The sequence below is a fragment of the Myotis daubentonii genome, chromosome 16, assembly GCF_963259705.1.
Source record: "Myotis daubentonii chromosome 16, mMyoDau2.1, whole genome shotgun sequence".
NCBI classification, from domain to species: domain Eukaryota; kingdom Metazoa; phylum Chordata; class Mammalia; order Chiroptera; family Vespertilionidae; genus Myotis; species Myotis daubentonii.
In genome coordinates, this window is record NC_081855.1 from 12798358 (window position 1) to 12823117 (window position 24760).

General features: G+C 55.0%; 1 protein-coding gene across 4 annotated transcripts in view; it reads right to left on the reverse strand.

Annotated features, from left to right (window-relative positions):
- ARHGAP44 (Rho GTPase activating protein 44) overlaps positions 1-24760 on the reverse strand; it is a 188658-nt gene that overhangs the window by 3298 nt on the left and 160600 nt on the right. For 2 of the 4 annotated variants that reach the window (XM_059668580.1, XM_059668578.1), the window contains 6 exons: positions 24506-24597; positions 22771-22951; positions 11098-11115; positions 10200-10424; positions 5169-5314; positions 2165-2542 (listed from right to left, as the gene is read on the reverse strand). In XM_059668580.1, the coding sequence (XP_059524563.1) occupies positions 2165-2542; positions 5169-5314; positions 10200-10424; positions 11098-11115; positions 22771-22951; positions 24506-24597 (1040 nt within the window). Of the gene's footprint in view, positions 1-399; positions 450-2164; positions 2543-5168; positions 5315-10199; positions 10425-11097; positions 11116-22770; positions 22952-24505; positions 24598-24760 lie in introns of all 4 variants that reach the window. The other 2 variants (XM_059668581.1, XM_059668579.1) reach the window with 2 other exon arrangements.

A 24760-nucleotide genomic window follows, 5' to 3' on the forward strand; every position in this document is an offset into this window, starting at 1 on the left:
CAGGGCGCCCTCCCCAAGACAGGTCCAGGCTGCAGGGGCTATGCCCGCGGCCTGAGCGGGCCCTTCGTGGACAGGTCCCTAAACCAAGGTGTAGTGAGGAACTGCCCCGGACGCTGGGCAGAGAAGTCTCCGCAGGTCCGGCCTGGGAAGGGCGGCCTGACCCCCGTCAGCTCAACCTCAGGGAGAGGAGGGGTGCTGGACTAGGTGGCTGGTGACAGAAGGTGAGCAGACGAGCTCGGCCTCTGCCTGGCTTGGTCCCCAGCTCCTGAGGACAAGAAAGAGACCCCAACATGGCCAGGGACCCCAGAAAGCTCCTGCTGCGCTGGGGAAGGCACCGAGGGAGCGGCCATGCAGGGCCCAGCTACATGCAGTGCGGAGCGGAGGGCTGGGGCCGCTTACCCTGAACTCCCCTCACATGTATCCAACACTGCGGCACCCATGTCACACGGCTGCAAGGACAACGACAGGATCGGAGAGAGGAATAAACAGGACGGAACAAGAACGCAACACAACACGGTGCCCAGTACCGGCCAGGTGGCCACACCCCATCAGTCCAGCTCCTCCCTCGGCCCCCGGCCTGTACAGGCGGGACAGAACAACGCAGCCGGAGAACACTGAACAGAAAGGCACGGGGTGGGCCTCGCTTAGTCTAGAGGCAGCAGCCCTGCAGCTGGTGCAGTGGGAGGGGTCCTACGCTTCCCGCGTGGCTGTGGGCACCGCCTGTCCTGTCCCTCACTGCCTCCTGTGGCCCACTTTCCCCCAAATCCCTCATTCTGTCCTCTCAGGAGGTGAGCAGACCACCTGGGTCCTTTCTTGGGCGGCCCCAGAAGTTGGCAGGCTGATGTGTTGGGAGGAGCGGCCCCCCTGGACAACTTAGGGTGACCAGGAGCTCCAGGGGTGCGGCCCTGAGCCCCCAAAGCAGTGGGCCTGTGCTCCCTCCCCTCAGGGCTCACTGAGAACACATCTCGCACCAGGAACCACCAGTGGGGAGTGGTGCTCACTCATCTTTCAAGGAAGAATTCCCTTCTTTTTTACAAGCCTCCGGCAGAGGACAGCAGCTGTACCTTCAACATGATTCATAGCCCAAACCAAGCCAAACCGCCAGACGGCTGCTCCCACAACATTTAAATCTCCAGACCCATCACACTGGACTAGACTTCCACCGGCAGCACGGAGCAGAGGCCGAGGCCAACCCGCCATCTAGCCAAGGGAAGGCCCGTCTCTGCGGGAAGCCAGGCCCAGGCTGCGCTGTTCTGTGTGTGCGTGGTGTGTGTGTGCATGTAGTGTGTGCATCGGTGTGTGCTGTGACGGCACGATGTGCACTTGTGCAGTGTGTTGGACTCCCTGTGTAGGGTGGGTGTTCTGGCCCCAGTGGCCCCACCTTCTGCTACCTGGGACGATACAGGCCGACGAACCCGGGCTCTCGGCCTGGTGAGGTGGGGGGCTGGCTCTAGTCAGCGGCCACAGAAATGTGCCGAGTTCTGACCTGGTGTGCTCGATCCTGGGAGATGTTTCAACGTGTCCTTCTTCCAGACAAGTGGTGTGTGCTACATGTGTGTGCTTATGATTTCATGCCACACGTTTTTCTGGGGGAAAATAGATCCATCTTTGATTTTAAATTCAAAGCAAAACTAAATTTAGCCATTGTGGACTTGTCCAATTAGCTCCTCTGAGAACCAGGGGGACACGTGTCTTGTCTGAACCCGACCCCTTTATAATGCATGGTGCTAGAAATACATGTTTCTAATTAGGCTTATTCAATTAATAAAAAGGAAATGTCTTTGGTCCATAGGGTTTCTGAAGACACAGGGAACGCCTCCCGCACCACTGTGCTCAGGTGCCAGCGGGTCTGCCATCTCCCCCAGCTTCCAGCTTTCCCAGGAGCTCGGGCACTCAGCCCCCAAATTAGGGCCGACGCAGAGCCCTGGCTGCGGGCGCTGGACTGGGAGACCCCCGCAGAGGCCCGCTGCAGGACAGCTGGGTCCCTCCCGAGCTGCTCTCACCGGCTGCAGGGGCGTCTCAGGGGATCCCCTGGGGAGCTACGTTGGCACCAGCACAGCCGGCCCCTGGCAAACAGGTTGTTGACTGGCAGTGGCACCAGCAGCCCTCCCTCGGCCCATTGTGCTCAAGTTCGTGGAAAATGGAGGAAGCTGGGCGTGGTTACCTGTGGACATGCTTTCCCCGGGGGCCATGCCGTCGAGCACAGGGTGCTCCGTGGACTGCGGGCTGGAGGCGGAGAGGCTCGCCGTGGGCGGCTGCGGGGGCGGCAGCGTGGGTCTCTGCCGGGGCTTCGGGGTGGGCCGCGATTTGGTTAAAGTGCTGGCGAAGCTGGAAGGAGAGGCCAGGGGGGGCACTGCCGCCGGGGAGAGCTGGCCCGAGGCCAAGGGGTACCCTTGCGGGTAACTGAGTCCGTAGGGTGACGGGGTGCTCGGGGGCGTAGGCGACAGGCTGAGTGGGGACGGCTGGCCGGTGGGCAGCTCCGACACAGCGCCTGGCTGGCCGAAGGGGACCTTGGGCGGAATCGGTGCCAGCTTCTTGGAAACTGGAAGAGAAAACACAACAGCAACACACAAGGTTGTTCCATGAGGCCCGGGGTCCATGCGGCCAGGGTCCAGGCGCACCCCTCACCCCCTCCTACCCCTCGCCACCCCAGCCCTTGGCACCCTGAGCGCAGGCAACACAATTTTTAAAAATTCACCTAGACTTGCAAGTTTTCATGTCCTCCCTAATTTCTGTTCACTAATTTCTCCTCTTCTCTGGATTCCTGCTCGCTCTCTCTCTCTCTCTCTCTCTCTCTCTCTCTCTCTCTCTCTCTCACACACACACACACACACACACACAGCAGGCTGCAGACACATTTCCCCCCCCCCCGACAGGCCATGGCTGGCTTCCCAGCGCCAGTCACCGTTGGGGTGACAAAGGGATCGGTGGCCCAAGGAAGAGTGAGCCAGTGCCACGGCCCAGACGACAATCAGAGTTTGACTTGTGAAGGTGGGCCCAGGACGGGCGACTGTCAGCATCAGAAGCTGACCTTTGGCCTCAGTGACCGATAGCCTGTAGGTGGGCCACAGAGGCCCGGCGCTGCCCGTCCGCCCGCCCTGCCCTCCACCCGTGCACAGGGCACAGCGTGTTCTGACCTCCTCTGCAGGCCTCCATGTCCCTGTGTATTGACTTAGTCCTGCTGAAGGATGACAGCTACATTTCACTTCTAACTGGAAATGGCCAGGAGGATGAGAAGTGGGAACATCCAGGGCAACCTGTCAGCCCAGTGGGGCTGCCTGTGGTGCCACGAATTCCAGAAGAGGTTGTCCTTTAGCCCCGAGGAGGTGTCAGGGAACCCCCCTTCCATGGAACAAAACCTATGCTAATTGTGCCTCATGCATGGCTCTGGCTCCTTCCGTGTGCAGCGTGGACAAGGCAAGCTCATGTTCTCCAGGGTCAATCAACGTGGCCCAGATGCCTCCGTCTTCCCACTGTGCCCCGGGGCACGCCCGTAAATCTCCACAGCACGGCAGGGATGCAATGAGAGTGTGCAGGAAGCCCCGTATAATCCCGACTTAATAAACCACCCGCAGCTCTGCCGGCCCGGGAGGGACTTGCTCCCCGGGTGAGGAGCAGGTGGGGACCAGGGACCATGCTTGAACTTGTCTTCTCCCAAAGGAGCCGAGGGGAGCAGTGACAGCGCCAAGACGTCTGTGTGACATCGCCACTCCGGGAAGTTACAGGACAAGGCCGTGATGCCAAAAGACGGAGGCGTTAAAACCGCCAAGTGTGCCAGTGGTGGAGGAGGCGGAGAAAGCTACATATTTCAGTGGTGACCGAGCTACCGAATGCCATTGGGAAGGAACCTGAGTCCCCCAGAGGCCCTGTTGCTGTGAGGAGGGAAGCCCAGTCTGCCGCTGGCATGAGCCCTGACTCCTGTGGACAAAGCGATGGCTTAGCCATCACCCCAGTGTAGGGCTGGGGAGGGTTAGGCCTTGCACACAAACCGCCAAAGAACTGTTTCTAGACCACAGGGAACCCTATGGGTGCCGGAGGAACCCTGGATGCTGAAACCCCAGCCCACCGCTGCGGCCCAGCGCCTGTGTGTGGAAGGGCCCGTGTGAGCAGTGCCCGCACTGCCACCTGTGGTACCGCTCCACGCTCACCTTCCTGAGAGCTGCGCCTGCTATGGTTACACCCCTACTGTGCGCCTGCTATGGTTACACCCCTACTGTGCACCTGCTATGGTTACACCCCTACTGTGCGCCTGCTACGGTTACACCCTCTGAGCTCGGCACACAGTAGGGCCCAACAACTACTTGTGGAGTGCATGAGGCATGATGGGAAGGGACAGAAGGAAGGCTGCTGAGGGCAGACTAGGGTCATGGGTGCCCCTGTGGCCTGGCGACGGCAGGCGGAAAGCCACCGGCCCTGAAGGTGTGCGATGACAAGGTGACCAGCCCCGGGCCCCCAGCCCTGGAGCTGCAGCCCCGCCGAGGCGCTGGAGAGGCCGGAACGAGGACTGAGCCAACACGAGGCTCCTTCAAACAATGTGAAGCCTGCAAAGCGACGGCACAGACGAACGCGAACAGAAAGGCTGGGTACGCTCCCCTCCCCGCGGCCCCCGTTGGTCAACCGTCACCAGGAGCAGGTCGTCAGCTTGGGGGTCATTTCAGAGGGAATAATGGCCTTTACAGTGCGTTCCATGGCAGATTCTGGGGTGGGCGGTGCGGGCTTAGCAGGAATTCCCGGAGCTCTAAGACATAAATATGAAGGGCAGGACTCCGGGACAAGCCAGCGGTTCCCCTCTTTGTCACATCCCACAAACAACCCAGGGGCAGGCAGCTGGGTGAGGCCGGTGGGGGGCAGGAGGCCCCGCACAACAGATGGCTGAGGGGGCCTGGCGGGGCCTGGAAGGCACGCATCACCCCGGGCAGAGGTCCTGGTGTACAGAAAGCCAGGCCCTCCACCCGCCTGACGAGCCCACTGCTCAAACGAGGAAACTGAGGAAAGGTGATGAAATGTCCCTCTGGGAGCTGGTCGACCTCTAACCACTAATGCACAGATGGGGATCCGTTCGCTAGGCCACAGGGTGTCTGACACCCAGGCTGGTGGGGAAGTGAGTTTCCAGGCAGCGGGCAGCCATCAGCCCCAGGAGACGTGCAGGTGCAGGTGGTAGGACGTACCTTTCCGGAGAGTGTGGGGGCTCTGGTCGGCCGGCGGCAGGCCGGGGCTGGTGCCTGCTGGCGTCCCGGCACAGGGTGCCCCCTGGCTGGAACCCGGACTTCCCTTCTGCCCAGATCCCGGAGAAAGCTCCTTGCTTCTAGAAGCGCTGAAACACAAACACACAGGACAAGAGGCCACTCAGCACCTCCCCGTGGATGCAGAACGTGCCTGTCTCACCAGCGCGGTCTGCCCGGCTCTGGGCGTCTCAGGCCCTTCCTCAGCCTCCCAGACGACCCTGGCGGTGCCTGGCCCTCCTGGGGCTCTGATGGCTGGGCCCTCCTCTGCCTGGCACTGGCTGCCAGCTCCCTCACCACCTGAGCGACGGGCAGCAGGCCCCAAGCACCCCCCTCTGTCCTGTGAGCCACACTGGGACCTGGACATTCGGGAACTGGGACACCCAAGTGCTCTTGTCCCCTGAATCCACAGCACAGCAGAGCCTGTGTGCCGAGTGAGGTCTGATGACCGCGTGGCCATGGCTCCCCACTCTCCAACTGCTTTCCCTGAACCCCCATAAAGCCCACAAGCAGGGGAGGACTTTGGGGACCCATCCTCAAACTCAGGAGATCCCAGCAATGGAACAAAAGCTGGCTGTGCTCCCAAATGTGGGCAATTCAGTCCCAGCCCCCCATGCTTGGAGGGGACCAGGGCCGATGGCACCGAGGCCCTCTGGAGCCCCTTCAATTGATCAAGGGACACCCTGAACCTCCAGGTCCCAAGGAGGGCCCACCCTTCACTGCTGGCTCTTCCTCAGGCTGCCTCCTAAGGATAAAGTGCACCCTACTCATAGTCAACCCCAGACCAGGGCCCGCTAATCAATGCTGACTCCTCGCTCCCTACCATCCCCCAACATGCCACCCATGGCAGACATTACCAATCGATCTCCATTCTCATGTGTTTTTTTTTTCTTTCTTTTTTTGTTAATCCTCACCCAAGGATATTTTTTTCCATTGATTTTTAGAGAGAATGGAAAAGAGGGCGAGAGAGGGAAACATCAATGTGAGAGAGAGACATCAATTGGTCGCCTCCCTCCCACACCTGCACTGACCGGGGCCAAGGATCGAGCCTGCAACTGAGGTATATGCCCTTGACTGGAACTGAACCCAGGACCCTTCAGTCCTAGGCCCGATGCTCTAACCCCTGAACCAAACAGGCCAGGGTTCTCACGTGTTTCAGCGGAATGCTGCAGGCAGCCCCTAGAGAACCAGGAGGTGACCTGGAGTTGGGAGCTAACTTCATCCTAGTGAGAACCCACCTGGACTCTGATGCCCTCACACAGGACACAGGAAGTGTGGAAACCTAAGTCCTGTGCAATGGTTATTTCTTCCCCACAAAAGTAGCGACAGCCATTTCTTCCTAAATTTGTTAGAAACTCTAAATGACAGAGCCAGGGATATACAGCTCATCCCACCGGGGTTTGGGGAAAAGGCTGGGAGGGCCCTGGAGCAGGTCTTCCCCATGGGGGTGGGGGGAGCGAAGGGAAGGCCACAGGCGGTAGTAGGTGGCCCCTGTTAAGGATGAGTGTCACCCCACAACTGGTGGTCTGTAGAGAGCGCCTGGGAAGGCACATGGGCATTTCTTTAATTATTGTCAGCTGAATCCAGTGGCGTTGGCAGAGCCACGTCCTGGAAACACGCCTTGCCAGAGGCAGGAGTGTTGTCAGCTTGATCTTCAGCCCGGGCACCAGGGGGTGGGTTTCGTTATCTAAATCCAGCCAAGCACCAGGAATGAATATGACTCGGGCCCACCCAAGAATGCACATAATCTCCTTTGTCTTGACCTTTAGTAAAACTCCCTGGTTTTTGCTGTATAAAATGAATGCGCTGTATTGGCTGAGTCCCTGTCTCTCCATCGGAGGACAGTGGTCCCACCCAGCCCCAGCTTTTTCCTTCCATCTCTGTGTCTGTCTTTCTTTCATTTTCTCAATCCCCAGCAGCCCCTATTCAGGAACCGAACTGCTCTCTAGCTGCGCTGGACGCAGAAAAGAGAGAAATATTTCCAGTGATCTGCAAGGGGAAGACCGTCTCACCAGAGGGCCAGACAGCACTAGCTCCTTTCTCTATTCTGTGGATGAACAATAGCAAGCAACCACAACCTGAAACCCTCAACTTACTCTTTTTAAAAATTTAAAAAATATATGTATTTTTATTGATTTCAGAGAGAAAGGGAGATGGAGACAGAGATAGAAACATTAGGGATGAGAGAGAGTGATTGATCAGCTGCCTCCTGCACACCCCACACTGGAGATCGAGCCCCAAACCCAGGCATGTGCCCTAACCGAGAATAGAACCCTGACCTCCTGGTTCATAGGTTGATGCCAGCCACTGAGCCACACCAGCCAGGCTCGCCTCATTCTTTATTCTTCAGGCCTGAGGTGACCAGGCAATGATCACCTTAATGCCAATGATCTCTCCACCCTTTCGCCCATCTCTGCCTCCATCAAGAGGAAGGTAAAGTAAGACAATAAACAACAAAACACCCAACAAGCAAACAAAATAATTGCTTCTTGTCAGGTAACAGGCTCTTCTTTCCCCTCTAGAAAGACAAGAATCTGGGGACCAGGGAGCTCCCCTGCTCCTTCCTCCCACCTGCACCGTGCCCCCTCCTGCAGAACCAGGCATTTACCTAAGCTGCTGCCCAGACACTCTCTCTGCAGCACAGGTGCAGCTGACCCAGGGGAGAGGTGGGGGTGAGCGGTTAGCAGGCGCGCTGGAGGGAGGCACAGGTACAGCCTGCTGGAGGGCAGGTTGGTTTGGGGACACATCGCTCAGTGAGCTGGGATGGGAAGGGCAGGGAAGAGTTTAGGGTTAGAGTTAATGCCAGGCAGAGGAACAGGTGCAGAGAGCCACCTGCCTGGAGGGCAGAGGGGAGGAGGGACAGACCTAGCCGGAAGAGGAGGGTTGGCAGCAGCCATAGGGAGGGAGGGCCTGCCATCCTCAAGGGGAGGGAGCCCTGACAGCAATCAGCAACTGCAGAAAACATCACCTGGCTGCAAATGTCCAGGGAACGGGACAAAGAAACAGAAAAGCAATGGAACACGGGCTCCCACTGGGAGGAATCCGCGCAGAGAGAGCGAGAGAGTGGACGAGACAATGTGGACACTGGCACCCAGAGGGAAGCCACAGGACTGGTCATGCGGGAAAGGGGACGAGCAGCAGGACTGACCCTGCGAATACTCTGAACCAGTGGGCGCTGTTCCCTGCCCTTGAGTGACCGCACAAGGCCACCCATCTGCAACGTTCTGGAACACCTCAGAGCCAGGGGACTCTATCTTTGAGGGGCATTTTCTAGAAATATCATTTAATGCCAAATGCTGTTGGCACCAAACAGAGATGGGAAATCAGGGTGAGAGAGAGACATCAATTGGTCGCCTCCCTCCCACACCTGCACTGACCGGGGCCAAGGATCGAGCCTGCAACTGAGGTATATGCCCTTGACTGGAACTGTGTGCTGGAACTGAGGGCCACTCTGATGGGAAATCAGAGTGTCTGCAAAGGGAGCCTCTGCAGCAAGTCTCCTATTTGTCCACTTCCTCTCGGCAGCCTCTAGGGCCCACCGCACCCCCTCTGCTTCCCCACGGAGCTCGCTCCCAGCCCATCCCTCCAGGGACCTGAGGATAGTGAGCACCCAGCCAGGGCCGCCTGTCCTCTGAGTTGGAGCCATCAGCAATAACCCAACTCCAGCATCAGTTCCCCTCTCCAACTCTGTGACTGTCCTCTATCCCTTCGTCAATTTCCCGTTTCACAGGAAAATACCTTCTATTCATTAAAGGGAAAAAACAAACTCTGCAATCCATTTGAGGTGTGTATGCATGTGTGTGTGTGTGCACGAATGTGTGGGCATGTGCATGTGCGCACACGCATGTGCTTGTATATGCATGCATGTGTGTGTGCACACATGTGTGGGCATGTGCCTGTGTGCGTATGCATGGGTGCACATGCATGTGCTTGTGTGCACGCAGGCATGTGCAAGCATACATGTGTGTGCACGCGCATGGGGGGGGGGCGCATGCACACCTGAGGAAAGACTGGGCTAAAAGTTCACTTCTCAGTCTCCAGCCTTTCCCAGCAGTGGCCGGGAGGGAAAGCTGAGTGCACAGGGGCCTCTGATTTCACATAGCTTTCCTAGGTCTCTGGATTGCTGTTTGAGAACAGGTAGAAACAAACAAACAGCAAAATAGTTGGCTGTGCAGATCCCACTTCTAGAAACCTCTCTGGCCACACCCCTTCCAAGGAAAGGCCAGGTACAGCCTCTTCCTGCTGAGACCCTGGCAAGACCATGAGCCTTAACCATTTGTGATGTTTGCTCGCTGGAAGACAGGCGCCTTCAAGGCACAGATGGCATCTTTCCTCTGGATGGACATGGTCTCGCAAATGTTCACTCAACTAGTGATATAATGATCTGGTTCTCTTTTTTCTTCCCCCAGGAGAATGGAAAACAGCCATGCAGCCTCCTGCAGAGGTCCCCAGGCCGGCGTGACCCCATGACCTCCTGCAGAGGTCACCAGGCCAGCGTGACCCCATGACCTCCTGCAGAGGTCCCCAGGCCAGCGTGACCCCATGACCTCCTGCAGAGGTCACCAGGCCAGCGTGACCCCATGACCTCCTCCTGCAGAGGTCACCAGGTCAAGGTGACCACATGACCTCCTGCAGGTCCCCAGGCCAGTGTGACCACAGGACCTCCATTCTTCCCTGATTGGCACCCACTTTAGCAGTAAAAATGGCCCCTGCAAATGTAAAGGTGGAGGAGAGGAAAGGGGAAATGGAGAGCTGGGCACTGAGCTTCCTCTCACCCCTTTGCAAGCTGCCACCTGACACATTTGCTGTTGGCTTGGGAAGCACTTCTTGGAAAGCCTGGCCTTCAGCTGATAACCCAGGGAGCTGGAGTGGCTGACTGGGTGCCAGCGCGATGGAGGAAGCCAGCAGGAATGCTCAGAAATGGGGGTGAGGACGTCCACGGGCCGGAGGTGGGGCAGTGAACCTGCCCGCGCTTACCTGGTCCGCTCGGCCCCAGGCTGGAGGCCCAGGCCGGATGGAGAAAGCGAGGGCACCACGGGGTCCTCTGGGGGCTGCTCCAGAAGGGGCGAGGGCAGAGGCGCTGCCGGCTCCTCGGGAGGGGCGGGGGGCTGCGTGGAGGGCGGGGCGCACGACCCTTTCCGGCCTGCCGACGACGAGCCTCTTCGCGCCACCCAGGACGTGTCCATCACCCTCACGCCCATGCTGGTGAGGGACACAAAGACACGTGCTTACCCGTGCGTGACAGACGGCGCCCCTCCCCCACGAAGCGGACACATTCAAGCAGGTGGGTGTTAGAACAGCAGCGCAGCCTTAGCACCCTCCTGGGCCCAGGGGAGCGAGGAGACAGGCAGGGCTCCCCTGACGGCCAGGCCACTCCTGGAGCCCCCCGCCCGCCGGCCGGCCTCGCCCCAGCTGGCAGCTGCGCTTCACCCTCTGCCAAAGCAGCTGTTGTCAGTGCGAATGCGGCCTCTCTGGGGGCATTCGCTCCTCCCAGGTGGGAGACGCAGGGGAGCAGGGCAGGGACAAGGGCAGCATGAGACCAGAACCAGGCACCGGCCTCAGGAGACACCTAAACAGCCATCCTTTCTGTCACTTGCCGTCCAGAGCCCAGAGCAGTCAGCAGGACCCGGTGCTGGCCGGGCACCGGCCAAGCTGTGCGTCCGCAGGCCACGCCCGCCTGCCTACCCTGCAGGACAGGACGGGCTGATGGTGCCGGTGGCCTCCCTCGGCTCAGGTCCCACTTCAACGATGGGAACAGTCACCTCAAGTCCGTCGGCCAAGCAACCACACACACATCCCCTCGCAGAGCTCGCCGAGGCGCAGCGCGCTCGGGTTCAGACTGAACATGGCCTGCAGCTACCCCAGGATACTGTACCTTTGGATTTTCCTAAGGCTGCAGGGACAGAAACATACAGATATTAGTGTCAACAACTGTCCTTCCTCGGGACACACAGGTCGTCTCTCGTCAGGGTCTCAGCCTTCACTGTGTCAGGAACTTGTTTCCGTTTCCTTGGTCTCCTAGCTACAGTGACTCTTCTACTTGATGGGTGAAAAGTTCTCTGCTTCCCGGCGGCTCACAGGCGAACAGAGAGGGGCTGGAGTTGACGCTGGCGCACAGGGGCAGGTGGGCAGGAAACGCGTCACAGGGAGAGAGCGAGTTGCTGGAAGGGTAGGAGCCTCTGCTGTGTCTAAGGTCACGATTAGAAGGCGGTTCATTCCCTCTCCTCTGGTCGAGGAGTAACGGGAACTGCAGTGCACAGTCAAGGCCTGCAGGACCAAGGCAAGGGCTAAAGTTTCCAGTGCTAAGGGCAGACAGACTCACTCAGGGAGGAAGCTTGTGCTCCCAGCCCCGTGTCTCTGCAGGAGCCTGCGCAGTGGGCGTGAGGGCTGTGCGTGCTTCCTCTCACCTCTCCTCCCACGCTGGGATGGGAGAGCTGCCTGACGCCCTTCTGCAGGATCTCCAGGGACCTCTCCCTGTCTAGGGTCCCTGTTAATAAACCTCATCTCTCTTCGATGAGGCACCTGGGGGGGGGGGGGCGGGGTGTCAGTCTCTTTCCAGGACTCACTAGCTTTCAAGCCATCTTGGTCCAAGGACCTGCCACCAATACATAAGCACCTTCCACGGGGGATCCTGAATCACTCCTGGAGGCCCCCCAAAAGCCCGGACAGGACCAGGTACAACCCTCATATTTAGAGTGAGCGGCAAGGGAGCGTCAAATCATGCTCTGTGGCTTCAGAATTTCCCAGGATGCAGAGCAAGAAGCTTAACTCTCCACTGGAGGAGGGAGCTGATACCACTCAGCCGCATGGGCGGAGATGGCAGGCATGCAAGCTGTCTCCCACGGTAAAGGATGGTAGGTCTCACCCTGTTTTCTCTTTCTTAGGATTCTCTTTCCCCTGGAAAGACCTTTCCCACGGGTGGGGGGTGGGGGGGAGGCTGGAGAGGGCTGATGGGCACGCCTTCTACTCCCAATGGCACCTTCCAACCTCCGCAGCCTCAGGTGCCAGGCTGCCTGATCTCCTGGTTTACCAGGAGGAGCCGGCTAGGGCACAGGGTATGGGCAGGGTGAGACTTGCCAGGTGTCAGTGGCAAAATGCCAGCCACCAAGAAATAATGCCTGACCATGAACTTCTGCTTCTACAGGGGGGCTGCCTGCCTTGCTGCAAGTACCCCCTCCACCTGCAGCTGCTCTCTCATGGTGGGGGGAGACACCACCTGCCCCAGGGAGCATGCGTCAGATGTCACTGGCACTTTCACAGGTAAGGACGAGGAGTCCAGGCAAGGGGCCAAGGAGCAGGGGACACAGAGCTCTTGGCTGCTCGTCTATGGGGCCATGGGGCCACGGGGGAGGCAGGTACAAACCCTCGCCGTGGCAAGGCAGTGCCATGTAACTCCTCGCAAGCTACAAGGACCTTACATTTGCATGGAACTTATCATCAGACACACTTGGTATGTTTCATGAGACCATACCCTGGAATAGGTTCTGAAAGACCCATGCCTCAGGACACAGCTAAGCCATTCACTGAGTCAGTAAAGCTCTCTCCTCATCTACACAGTGAGGCCAGCACCTCCTACCCCGCCTCCAGCCTTCAGGAAGGAATTTCACCAGGGTGAGTGCTCAGATAATTTTAGCATGGCCTCCGCCATCACTGGGAGAGGCCGCCGCGGGGTCCTGCAGGGGTTGGTGGTGTGAGCTGGGAAATGGCTGTGCCCAATAGGCAGTCTGTACAGCGACACAGAAGGAATGCCATGGGGCTGACGGCTGGAGATGCAGAGAGTCATGTGGCATCTTGATGGAGGGGAGAGAAAGGCCTGGGAGCAGGAGAGTGTGGAGCTGGGGTGGCAGCTCCAAAATGGGGTGACCTCTCTCCCTGTCCTGCTCACCCTGATTCTTCTAGGGGCAGCATTCCCGTGGGCAAGAGCGCGCCTTTGAAAGGAGGGACTTGGTGTGTAATCCCACATTTCCGCATCACTAACTGCGCGGTATAGACGCGCTCCTTGCCCTCTGGGACCCTCCGAGTGCCCCCTGGTTCCCTCTGAGTGCCCCCTGGTTCCCTCTGTCAGATGGAGCAATACCATCCCCCTTTCTCTTCGGGTTGTTGTAAAGAGCAAATAGGAGAGTGTGCACAAGTTACTGAGCATCTAGTAAGAAACCAGTGCGTGGTGACTTTGACTATGATGATGCTCTGTTCTTATAGGTGCCAAGTACAAATGATTTATAAGTCCCCCCTGCCCCCGATAAATAAATAGAGGAAATCCAAGTCTAAAACAGGCAGATCAAAGGGGGAGATAAAGGTACTGTGTCAGCGAATCAGCTCAGCATGAGGTGGATATGTTGGGAAGACCCCACTGGGTCCTGTCACCAGGCTTACAGGGTCTGCCATCAGATTCTTCCCTTCCTAACACTGGCCCTGAACGTGAAAAGATTTGGGGTGGCTTCTCTGGTACAAATAAAGGACCCAAAAAACATGGGAGAGATACGAATCCCTTTTCCCTACGCTCCTTAGTGTTCACGGAATCTACGTGTTAGAGGGGCCGCTGTGGGCCTCAGAGGGGCTGCTGGAAACCTCCTTGGATGAAGCTTGGCTTAAGGAGCAGAGAAATAGCGGGGATCCTCACACCCCCGCAAGCATCACTGCCCAGCCAGGGCACCAGGGCAGGAAAGAAGGAGAGCATAGGGGTCACCGTGGCTGAAAGTTTCTTTGGGAAACAAATAGGTGCTGAGACTCAGCGGAATGGCTCTGACCCTCTCACCCACGGGTCTTCTGAGTCCCGGAGCCTCCAGTACCCTCCCCCTGTCCTCGGCCAGCCCACTGTGGCTTTAGTACACTTTGTGCTCGAAGAATTAGCCCAGTGCTCGTGGGAAGGTGGAGACAGATAAAAAACATTCCGGTGTTTTAGTGAGATGTCCAAGCACAGGGCTGGTTGCTATCTTAAAAATGTGATGTAATAAAAAAAACCTAGCGTGTGTGCTAGAAACAGCAATATTCACATATGCCAGGCATGTTAAAACACTTCATGAGTAAGACTGTATTTCACGCTCAGTTCTGAGGCTGGTGCTTACTATTATTTCCCAGGATTCCGAGTTACCTTCCCAGGTCACAGGGCCAGAATCTGAACCCAGAGAGCCTGGCCCCACAGCTCATACTCCACATCTGCAAAGGGCTGTTCCCTGAAGGGTTACGCTTCTGACACGAGGTGGGTGCAGAAACAAAGTAGAGGTTAGATCTAGCAACGTCTCCTGCTGAAGGAAATGGTGGCCTTCTTGTTTTACCGTCTGTAATGGGCAGCCACACAGGAGAAATGTAAGATCCAGACTTTAGAAATGAAGACAGACAAAGGCCTGCCCCAGCAAAGCAAAACAAAGCAAAACAAAATACAAAACAAAATCTGGAAGTTGGAAGACCCTGCTCTAAGAATAGTTGTCTACCAAAAGAATCCATTTACCACCGAGCAGACGTTTGCTCTGGATCAATCTAAGTAGTAGGTTGTCAAGGGTAGCAGTTGTTTTTCCCCCTGTGTAGGACAGACATCTGCAGTGCTATTTTTTGAATCCTGGTTAGGAACATTCTCAGCTAGAGGTGTCAGCCAATATATGGCTTTGAAGTATGCAAGTCTATAGAATGTTTTGATTTTATTCTAGAGATCAGTTACATTTGGCAAAAGCCAGGAGAAAGGAGACAAGAAATGGGATAGCCATCAAACACAGACCCTAGGGAATGTGGGCAGCTCCCCAAATATCCACCAAAGACTTGGAAGTTCAGGAGATGTTCAAGATGAATTTGGAGGCCCCGTAGCAGTGGCAGGGGCCTGGGTAACCAAGATGAGTGACAGGAAACCTAACCAACCAAGGACTTAGTCTACACTACACTCACCCAGGGAGACCAGAATCAGGTAATGTCTAGTTCCTCTAGGGGTAATTCCTCTCCTAAGTGCATCATAAGGAAGTTCCTTTACCTCCCTCCCTAGTACAAATAAAGGCTTGACTCAGTCTGACATTTCCCAGACCTGGTCTCAGCATCCACAATGTACCAATCCTGGACATTTGGAAGCTGAGGTGGGACCTAGAATAAGAATATACCTTTCAAGGGTCCATGTGACCAACCCAAACCCAAAACATGTGCCTCATTTCTCACTGGCACCTGGATGACTTTCTAGTCAAGCCTATTCTATAATTATATATATATATATACACACACACACACACACACACACACACACACACACACGCGCCTAATATGCAAATTGTCCCCTCAGGAGTTCAACAGGAGACCAATCGCTCACTATGATGTGCACTGACCACCAGGGGGCGGCACGGAAGGAAGGCCTCGGCAGGCAGCTGGCAGCTGGGGTAGGGTGGACCCAGCCAACAGCCAGAAGGTCCCAATTGGCCCTGATGGCCGGCCAGGCCTAGGGACCCTACCTGTGCACGAATTTCGTGCACTGGGCCTCTAGTAATCTAAATAAAATGATTGCACCACCATCCACGGCATATTGTCCATCCTCCCAACACTGGGTCTACAGAGTATCATAACATCCACTATTATAAAAATAAGTGCCTCAGATTACTAGTTCTGATTGTTTTGTGACAACAGGCTTTATGATCAACACATTCGGAACATGATGCATGCCACAGCCCCCTTATGAAGACTTGTGGCATGTAACAGGGGGATGTTCACAAACCCCCTAGGTCTTACTGCCCAACCCAGTCATCAGGGCTGGAAAAACAGGAAAGAATAAGCAGTATCTTTGAAAAAGAAACTGTGGCAGGGTGCAGAAGACTCACCCAAGAATGGCCACCACCCTTGCCACCTCCAGAAGGTCTTCCATGTCCCAGGGCGCCTCCTGAAACTTCTACCGACCTCGCCAGTGCATTTTGGCTTTAGTATATTTTGTGCTTGCAGAATTAGCCCAACTGGTCATGGGAAAGAGGAGACAAAGTCTCTAAGAAGTCATACATTTTAGAAAATGGTTTCCATGTGTTGAACCATGTGTTTCAGGAACTCATTAGACTCCAGTTTCCATCTTCCCCACCAACTCAATAAAACCAACAGTAGAATTAGGATTCCACAGAGCCCCATTCCGATTACTCCCAAACCTTCTCAATTAAACAAGCCTATTTCAAATTACTGATCATCTACACTTTGTTCTAAAGTGGGGACAAGACCCTCCACAGAGAAGCTCTCTAGACAGGCCGAGGCCGAGTCACACTCCAGCTCTAAGGGGGCTGCTAGCTCTGGTGTCAATGTCCTCATGGGTTTTGGGGTTGTCATCAGTGGGCTCTGGCAAGGACCTCTGAGGACCAGTCCACTGTGGAGCAAGCAAGACGGCTGCAGGCCCATCAGGTCCCAAGACTGGGAAGAGGAGCACGTTGATCTTCTGAGTATAAGGAGCCCAGGTCATGGAGTCTCAGAACAGACTGCCACCCATTGGGATCCAAGGGTCTGTGGGCAGCTTCATAGATGCTATCGGCTTTGCCACTGGTGGGTTTAGGGATACCAGAGGCTGGAAGAAAGCACGGGCAGTGGGCCAGGTGTGTCAGCTGGAAGACAGGTGTAGAGAACATGGGCCAGGTGTGTCAACTGGCAGACAGGTGTAGAGAACATGGGCCAGGTGTGTCAATTGGCAGATAGGTGTAGAGAACATGAGCCAGGTGTGTCAGCTGGCAGGCAGGTCTAGAGAACATGGGCCAGAGGTGTGTCAGCTGGCAGGCAGGTCTAGGGAACATGGGCCAGAGGTGTGTCAGCTGGCAGGCAGGTGTAGGGAACATGGGCCAGAGGTGAGTCAGCTGGCAGGCAGGTCTAGGTAACATGGGCCAGGTGTTTCAGCTGGCAGGCAGGTGTAGGGAACATGGGCCAGAGGTGTGTCAGCTGGCAGGCAGGTGTAGAGAACATGGGCCAGAGGTGAGTCAGCTGGCAGGCAGGTCTAGAGAACATGGGCCAGGTGTGTCAGCTGGCAGGCAGGTCTAGGGAACATGGGCCAGGTGTGTTAGCTGGAAGGCAGGTCTAGGGAACATGGGCCAGGTGTGTCAGCTGGCAGGCAGGTGTAGGAAACATGGGCCAGGTGTGTCAGCTGGCAGGCAGGTCTCGAGAACATGGGCCAGGTGTGTCAGCTGGCAGGCAGGTCTAGGGAACATGGGCCAGAGGTGTGTCAGCTGGCAGGCAGGCCTAGGGAACATGGGCCAGAGGTGTGTTAGCTGGCAGGCAGGTGTAGAGAACATGGGCCAGAGGTGTGTCAGCTGGCAGGCAGGCCTAGGGAACATGGGCCAGAGGTGAGTCAGCTGGCAGGCAGGTCTAGGTAACATGGGCCAGGTGTGTCAGCTGGCAGGCAGGTCTAGGGAACATGGGCCAGGTGTGTTAGCTGGAAGGCAGGTCTAGGGAACATGGGCCAGGTGTGTTAGCTGGCAGGCAAGTGTAGGGAACATGGGCCAGAGGTGTGTCAGCTGGCAGGCAGGTGTAGGGAACATGGGCCAGAGGTGTGTCAGCTGGCAGGCAGGTGTAGGGAACATGGGCCAGAGGTGTGTCAGCTGGCAGGCAGGTGTAGGGAACATGGGCCAGAGCCAGGAAGCGACAAATAGGCAGCAGGGAAAGCAGGCGACTAGGAAACAGTCATGTGAGGTAGGGAATGGGCAGTGGTGGTATGGCCAGGTTTGTCTGAAGTCTGAGGCTGACAAGGGGCAGGGAGTGGAGGCAGAGGGGAGGAGAGTGTAACCATCAGGAGGGTAGAGATAGGTGCTAGCGAGGAAGCTTCGTTGCTGGTATCTTTCCTATTGTTGCCTTGGGCTTCTCCACAGGCCCTTCAAGAGTCCCCTCGGAGTTTGCCCTGGTGCGGCTAGGGATGCAGCCATGAAGGCAGCTGACAACCCTTAGGGCCTGAGTCCACCCTGACCAGCGGGCAGGAGCACGGACCTTTGGCTACTCTTTCAGAGGCAGTGGGTCTAGCATAAAAAATAGTTCATATAACCACAGATAACACGCTTGCCATTGTCAACAAAATAGAAGGGGTTTGCAAGTTCACTGTCAGTTATTATTTGGGGTGAATGATCCAAGAAACAAATGTCACTATTCTATAAAACAAACAAAAAAGATAATAAAAGCAAGGCATTAAAATACATGACAACCTGCATCTAAAACTCCTCCGTGGGAGCTGAGGAACGTGCAGAGAGCGCTGGTGTGACCTGTTAATATTGGGCCACTCACTGGCTAAAGTAGGAAAGGTCTGAAAAATTTTAAAAGCTGGTATCACTGCTAAATTCTTTATCCAGAATGGCAACATTTTTCTGTGAGTCAGTGGTCCCAACCTAGATGCACACTAGCTTTACATCGGGGCACTTTAACAAATACCAAGGCCTCAAGCCTACCCCAGGCCAAATAATCAGACTGAGGACTGGGGGCAGGGGAAGCAGGCATCATATTCTTTTTCTCAGCTTGTTCTATCTTTTGTTGCATAACACACTACCCTCAAAACCTGGTTGCTTATTTATCTGGGTCACAACTCCACAGTTCTGGCGAGTCAGACAGGGACAGCTTGTCGACACCACACAGAACTAGCTGAGGGTGCTCGAGTTGGCCTGAGACTAAGATGACTCACGCTCGAAGCTGGTGAGTTGCTGGCTGGCAGCTCGGTACTCGGTTGGGGGGAAGGCTGGGTGGGGGCTTGTTTCTCTCCCAGGGGCTGCTTGGACTCCCACACGGCAACGTAGCTGGGTTCCCACAGCCCAGGCAACGTCTCCAAGGCTCTGACCAGCTGCAGGAGGCCCAGAGCATCACTCCTGCTGCATTCTGTTAGTTTAGTCCAGTGATGGCGAACCTATGACATGCGTGTCAGAGGTGACACGCGAACTCATTTTTTTGGTTGATTTTTCTTTGTTAAATGGCATTTAAATATATAAAATACATATCAAAAATATGTCTTTGTTTTACTATGGCTGCAAATATCAAAAAATTTCTATATGTGACACGGCACCAGAGTTAAGTTAGGGTTTTTAAAAATGCTGACACGCCGAGCTCAAAGGGTTCACCATCACTGGTTTAGTCAGTCGCTGAGGCCAGCTCAGAGGAGAAGGGAGTGCAGGTCGGCCTGAGCCCTCAGTGGGAGAAGAATCGGAACACCGCTGCCTCTTCACCAGGAAGCTGTTGGTGTGGCTGCAGGAGAGAGATGTCTGAAGAGCTCCCCGTGGCTGCCGTCTCAAGTTTCACCAAGTGGGCAAAAGATAGAAATGTATTTTCTCACAGTTCTGGAGGCCAGGAGTCCAAAGTCAGTGTCACCAGGGAATCAAGCATCAGCAGGGCTGGGGTCCCCGCAGCGGCTCATGGGGAGAAGCCTCTCCTGGCCCTTCCAGCTGTTGGTGGTTGTCAGCACTCATTGGCTTGTGGCCACATCCTCCAATCTCTCTGCTCCATCTTCACATCCCTCCTCTGTGTGTGTGAGCCCTGCTGCCCTCCTGTGATACAGGCGGTGGCGCTCAGGGCCCACCCTGACAATCCAGAGCAGCCTTGCTATTTCAAGATCCTCATTTTAATCACATCTGGAAAGACTCTCTCCCCCAATAAGGTAACAGTTACAGGTTCCAGGGCTGAGGGCCTCAAGTCTTTGGAGGGGCATTGCTGTGCCTCCCACATCATGAAAATGTGTCTGTGAGCCCAGTACTTGCTAAAGAAAACCAGCATCCAGCCCTGGCTGGTTTGGCTCAGTAGATAGAGCGTCAGCCTGCGGACTGAAGGGTCCCAGGTTCGATTCCGGTCAAGGGCATGTACCTTGGTTGCGTGCACATCCCCAGTAGGGAGTGTGCAGGAGGCAGCTGAATCAATGTGTCTCTCTCATTGATGTTTCTAACTCTCTATCCCTCTCCTTCTCCCTTTCTCTCTGTAAAAAAAATCAATAAAATATATTAAAAAAAAAAAAAAAAAAGAAAACCAGCGTCCTATGTCTTCATGAGTCGGAAAGGCGTTGGGGCCAGCCAGGAGCTGGGCGTGGGGATAAACCACCTTCTAGGATGTCTGGGACATAACAGCCATCAGCCTAAAATGTTATCCAATTTTCTTCCCCAAATTGTCTTTTATTTTTATTCTAAGTAACAGCTTTATTTTTTTAAAATATATTTTATTGATTTTTTACAGAGAAAAAGGGAGAGAGATAGGGAGTCAGAAACATCGATGAGAGAGAAACATCGATCAGCTGCCTCCTACGCACCCCCCACTGGGTATGTGCCCGCAACCCAGGTACATGCCCTTGACCGGAATCGAACCCAGGACCCTTCAGTCCGCAGGCCAACGCCCTATCCACTGAGCCAAACCGGTTTCAGCAGCTTTATTGACATATAGTTGAATATATTCTTTTTAACCAAAAAAACCTCCATAAAGTAAACTCTGTCAGTGCTTCAAGGGGTCAGAGTAAGTTTGAAGACTTTGAAATGTGTCTCAAAGATTTTAAAAGCTCAGAAGTGGGGAAAATGTGGAGACTTCCCTTAACATGGCTAAAATAACACAGATTCTCAACTGATACAAATTCCTTTTCTCTCCCCCAAAACACGTAGTCACGACTTCAGGTTTCCATTTCTCTTACAGCTAGTTAGGAACTGCTCATCGACAAGCTGGCTGCAGCCTGAACACACGCCTGTACCTCAGACAGCTCAGGGGTGGCCCTGCAGTAAGCCCTGCGATTAACTTAGAGTGTGAGTCCAGGTCTAAAAGACGTAAAATATTCCTTTTGTGTACAATAACCTACGCAGCGCATCTTCCACACCCTAAAGCATACGGCGGCACTTTCAGCTTTCGATCAGAATGTTATGCGGAACGGGCACATCATTTACGAAGTTCTTGAGCAAAAGATGAGGCATCTGCTTAAGGTTCATCATTCAAGCTTCTATGTCTGCCTGTGGGGCCAGCAGACCGAATGCCTGAGCTTGCCCGAGGACAAGTCTCTCAGTGTCAACTGGACCACTTTGCCAGGGGGACTGGGAACCGGAGGAGGTGTGGCAGACAAGACAGGTGCGCACACCTCTGATGCAGAAACAGCTGGGAGCAGGTGAGTTCTCCATAACTCAGGCGGGACGGGAACCGACTCTCCTGGGCATCCCTCAGCTAGCGCTGCTGCACAAAGGAACCGAGTTTTCAAAACAAATCCCAGTGCGCTGGCTAGCGCTCTGTCTCTCCTCTTCTCTGTCTCTCTTCCTCTCTGTCTCTCTCTGCCTCTGACTCGCTCCCCATGATGCAAAGATCAGATTCTAAGTATGCTTTTTTTTACTGATTTAAGAAATTCCCTTCTGCTCCCATCAACTTCTAAGATTTCCAGTTTTTCGTTCCCTAGTAACTACAAAAACAGCCAACAGCAGCACAGAGCAGATAAACCCTCACTGGCCTCCCAGGTGAAATGTCTGCGGGTCAGGTACAAGCAGGCCCTGGCTTTCCTAACCCTCCTCCACCCTCACAGGACGACAGGAGGTCCCCAGTGCCACCGCCCACCCGGGAGAGGGGAGGGGTGACAAGTAGGACTCACAGCCTCCAGACTCCTGGGTTGAGACCTTCCCTCTGAAGTCCTGTAGGCCCACGCATTTCAAACAGAGCTTCTGCTTACCTGTGGTCTGCATGGGGCGCAGCGGGGGCAGGGGGAGGGGGCAGCTGCCCACTTTCTGGTATTCCCGGTAGGTGCTTTATGCTCCCGTCTATTCTGAAGCAACAGTTGCTAAATTTTCTTTGACAAGAGTCACTTTTAACACCTAACCACAGTTTACCCAGCAGACTGGCTTGACCAAGCACTGCACCAGTTCCCTCCGGAGGACACACGAGCTGGTGCCTGCAGCTCGCTGCTTCCCAGGAGGCCATGCACTTTAGCCGCTGTAGCTGATGCTCACCACGAACCAGCTGTGCTGCTCACGAGCCTGCCATGCCCACTTCACTTATGGAATCATATGAGGCAATCACATGTTACGTAAGCTGATTTAACAGGACAGTGAGGGGTCGCTCCTATGCAATTCAGTCGAATGCTTTTAGGAGCCTTGTAACAACTGCATCAGCATAGGTGTAGGTGATAATCATAAAAGACAAGGAAAAATCTTAAAACTCTACTAGGGTTTTACACTCAGATGGCTTTAAGCGTTAGGTTTTCTCTTGTTTAAAGAGACGGAAACGGAGCATGTAAGACGGTACAGAGGCGCCGTGTACCTTGCTGCAGAGCGCAAGCGAGCAGGCCTAGCATCAAAAATCAAACATTTGAGAACTGAGATTGAAAAATTTCAAGTCAAAATAGTTTATATATATTGTTAATTCCCCTTATTGACGGACGTTTCTCTCTTTCGAGGAGAACTAGTCAGTCCCTGACCACAGCTGTTGGCCCAGGGGCTGAAGCTGCCCAGACCCTGACCCAACCCGTGCAGCACGCTCAGCGGCTCGCCCAGGCGCGGATGGAAGCGTCAAGGCTGAGGGTCAGCTTAGGCCACAGTCACCAAACGCTGCCAGTGCGCGCAGCCTTCCTGTCGATCCGGCTCTCTGTTACCTCCCAGACCTCCCTCTCCAACCCCGATGCGGAGAAAGGAACTCCAGCTCATACCCATCCTTTTTGTAAAACTCCAGCATCATGTTATCTGTGGCAACGCTGAGCGGCCGGCGGGCCTGCTCGGGCTGGCGCCGGTCGGCGGGGTCCATGTCTGGGGAGGGCATCGAGCTGTAGTTGGCGTTGTGGTTCACGTGGACCGGACTCCCGTAATTCCCTGTGATGTTGAACTCTATCTCTGTGAGGAAGAAAGAACGGGCCTGTCACATGCTTCCATGGCAGAGATCAGAGCAGATGGCCTCTCCCTACTTCACCCCTAGAGAATGTTGTTCCATGGTTCCATGTTAGGCCATCTATTGATATTAGTTCATCTTCATATAACTCACCTATCATGTTAATATGAGGGCATTTAATAAAGCAATTTATATTTGTGATTAAAAACAAACTTAATGAAACGGAAACAGAGGCTCACTTCCCAAAAAAGATAAAATCAGCTACCGCAACCCTCATGGTGAAGAGGGTCTTAATCAGATCAGGAAAGAGCCATGCCCCTCTCACCACTGTCATCTAACACCCCTGGCGGGGCGCTGGCCTATGGCATCAGCCAACACAATAAAATAAGGGGCAGTGTTATGATTTATAGATGAGAATGTCTTCCTGGAAAACTAAAGAGAAAAATGGGGAAGGATTAGAACTGGAGATTTCACTCAGGCCACTCAGGCTGTTGACTATAGATGGACACAGGAGTGCTCACCCTCCCTTTCCTGGTCATCATCCATGGACCGCAGCGGTAATGCATGGCTCATCACAGAACCTGCCGTGTCCATCATGCCGTCAACTCCTTTCCTGCTTTTCTGTAGCCTCTCTGCTGACCCTCACCCAGCTTTTTATGTGACTAACAGAACTCTTAAGAGCTCTCACGGTCAAAGCACATGAAACAAAATAAACACACTCAAACTTCTGAAGTGCTAGATCAGCGTTAATCGATCACTGCTGATAGAGCATGGAAACAGCATAAAATGCCCTTAAGTTTTACTAACCATAAGGTCGGATAGCCTTTTCTAAAGGGGACACAGCTTAGTGTAGCAACTGCTGTCTCTTCAGAGCCGTCAGCTGAGAGCCACAGACGCGAGGGGTCCCATGCTGAGGACAGTGATGAAGACCCGCCGTGGGCAGCCGCTTTCTCTTTGAACCAGGCACGGAAGAGAACCTGACCACCTTCACATGCTGAGGGACGCTCGGAGGACAGCGCCAAGAAGAACAAAAGGCGGCACCCAGGCAATCCCCTCCCTCTGGTCTCAGCGCCCCCTCATCCAGGAAGCAGAGGGTCTCTTTCCTGTCTGCACCAGCACTGCAGGATCCACAGGGTTAAGGAAACCATGGTGTGGACACCGGACCAGAAAGTCCATGGTCATGGCTGGTACAGTCAGTGGTCACCTTCAGGCCAGAGAGTAGGAACCTACCGTGACTCCACCCTGTACCTGAGTGTTTGTGTGAGTGGGTGTGTGAGTGTGTGTGTGTGTGTGTGTGTGAGTGTGTGTGTGAGTGTGAGTGTGTGTGAGTGTGTATGTGTGAGTGTGTGTGTGTGAGTGTGAGTGTGTGTGAGTGTGAGTGTGTGTGTGTGTGTGCGCGCGCGCGCATGTGCATGTGCATGTGCGCAGGGGGATTAAAAACACAGCACAACAGAACAAGCAGACACCTCTGGGCAGTGACACTTGTTCCAAAGGTTCAGAACTCACAGCAACACCTGCTCTTTCCCAGCCGCCCCTCCCCCACTGGCCGCCCCACATACCCCCAGGGAAGAACCAGTCCGCATGCTGGATGATGGGTTCGATGATCCCAACAATCTGCAGCGAAACCGTGGTCATCATCTCCGTGATGTTCCTGCAGGCACAGAGCAGAGCGCGGGCGGTCATCCTCCGAGGCCCGGCCCCCCAGCGCGAGGGCCCTGGCCCAGGAGCCTGCAGACCTCGGTCTGAGAGCAGCTTTCTCTTGGGAAGAAGAGGTTCACCTTTCTGGACCCCTTTCCCCTGCACAAGATGGAGAC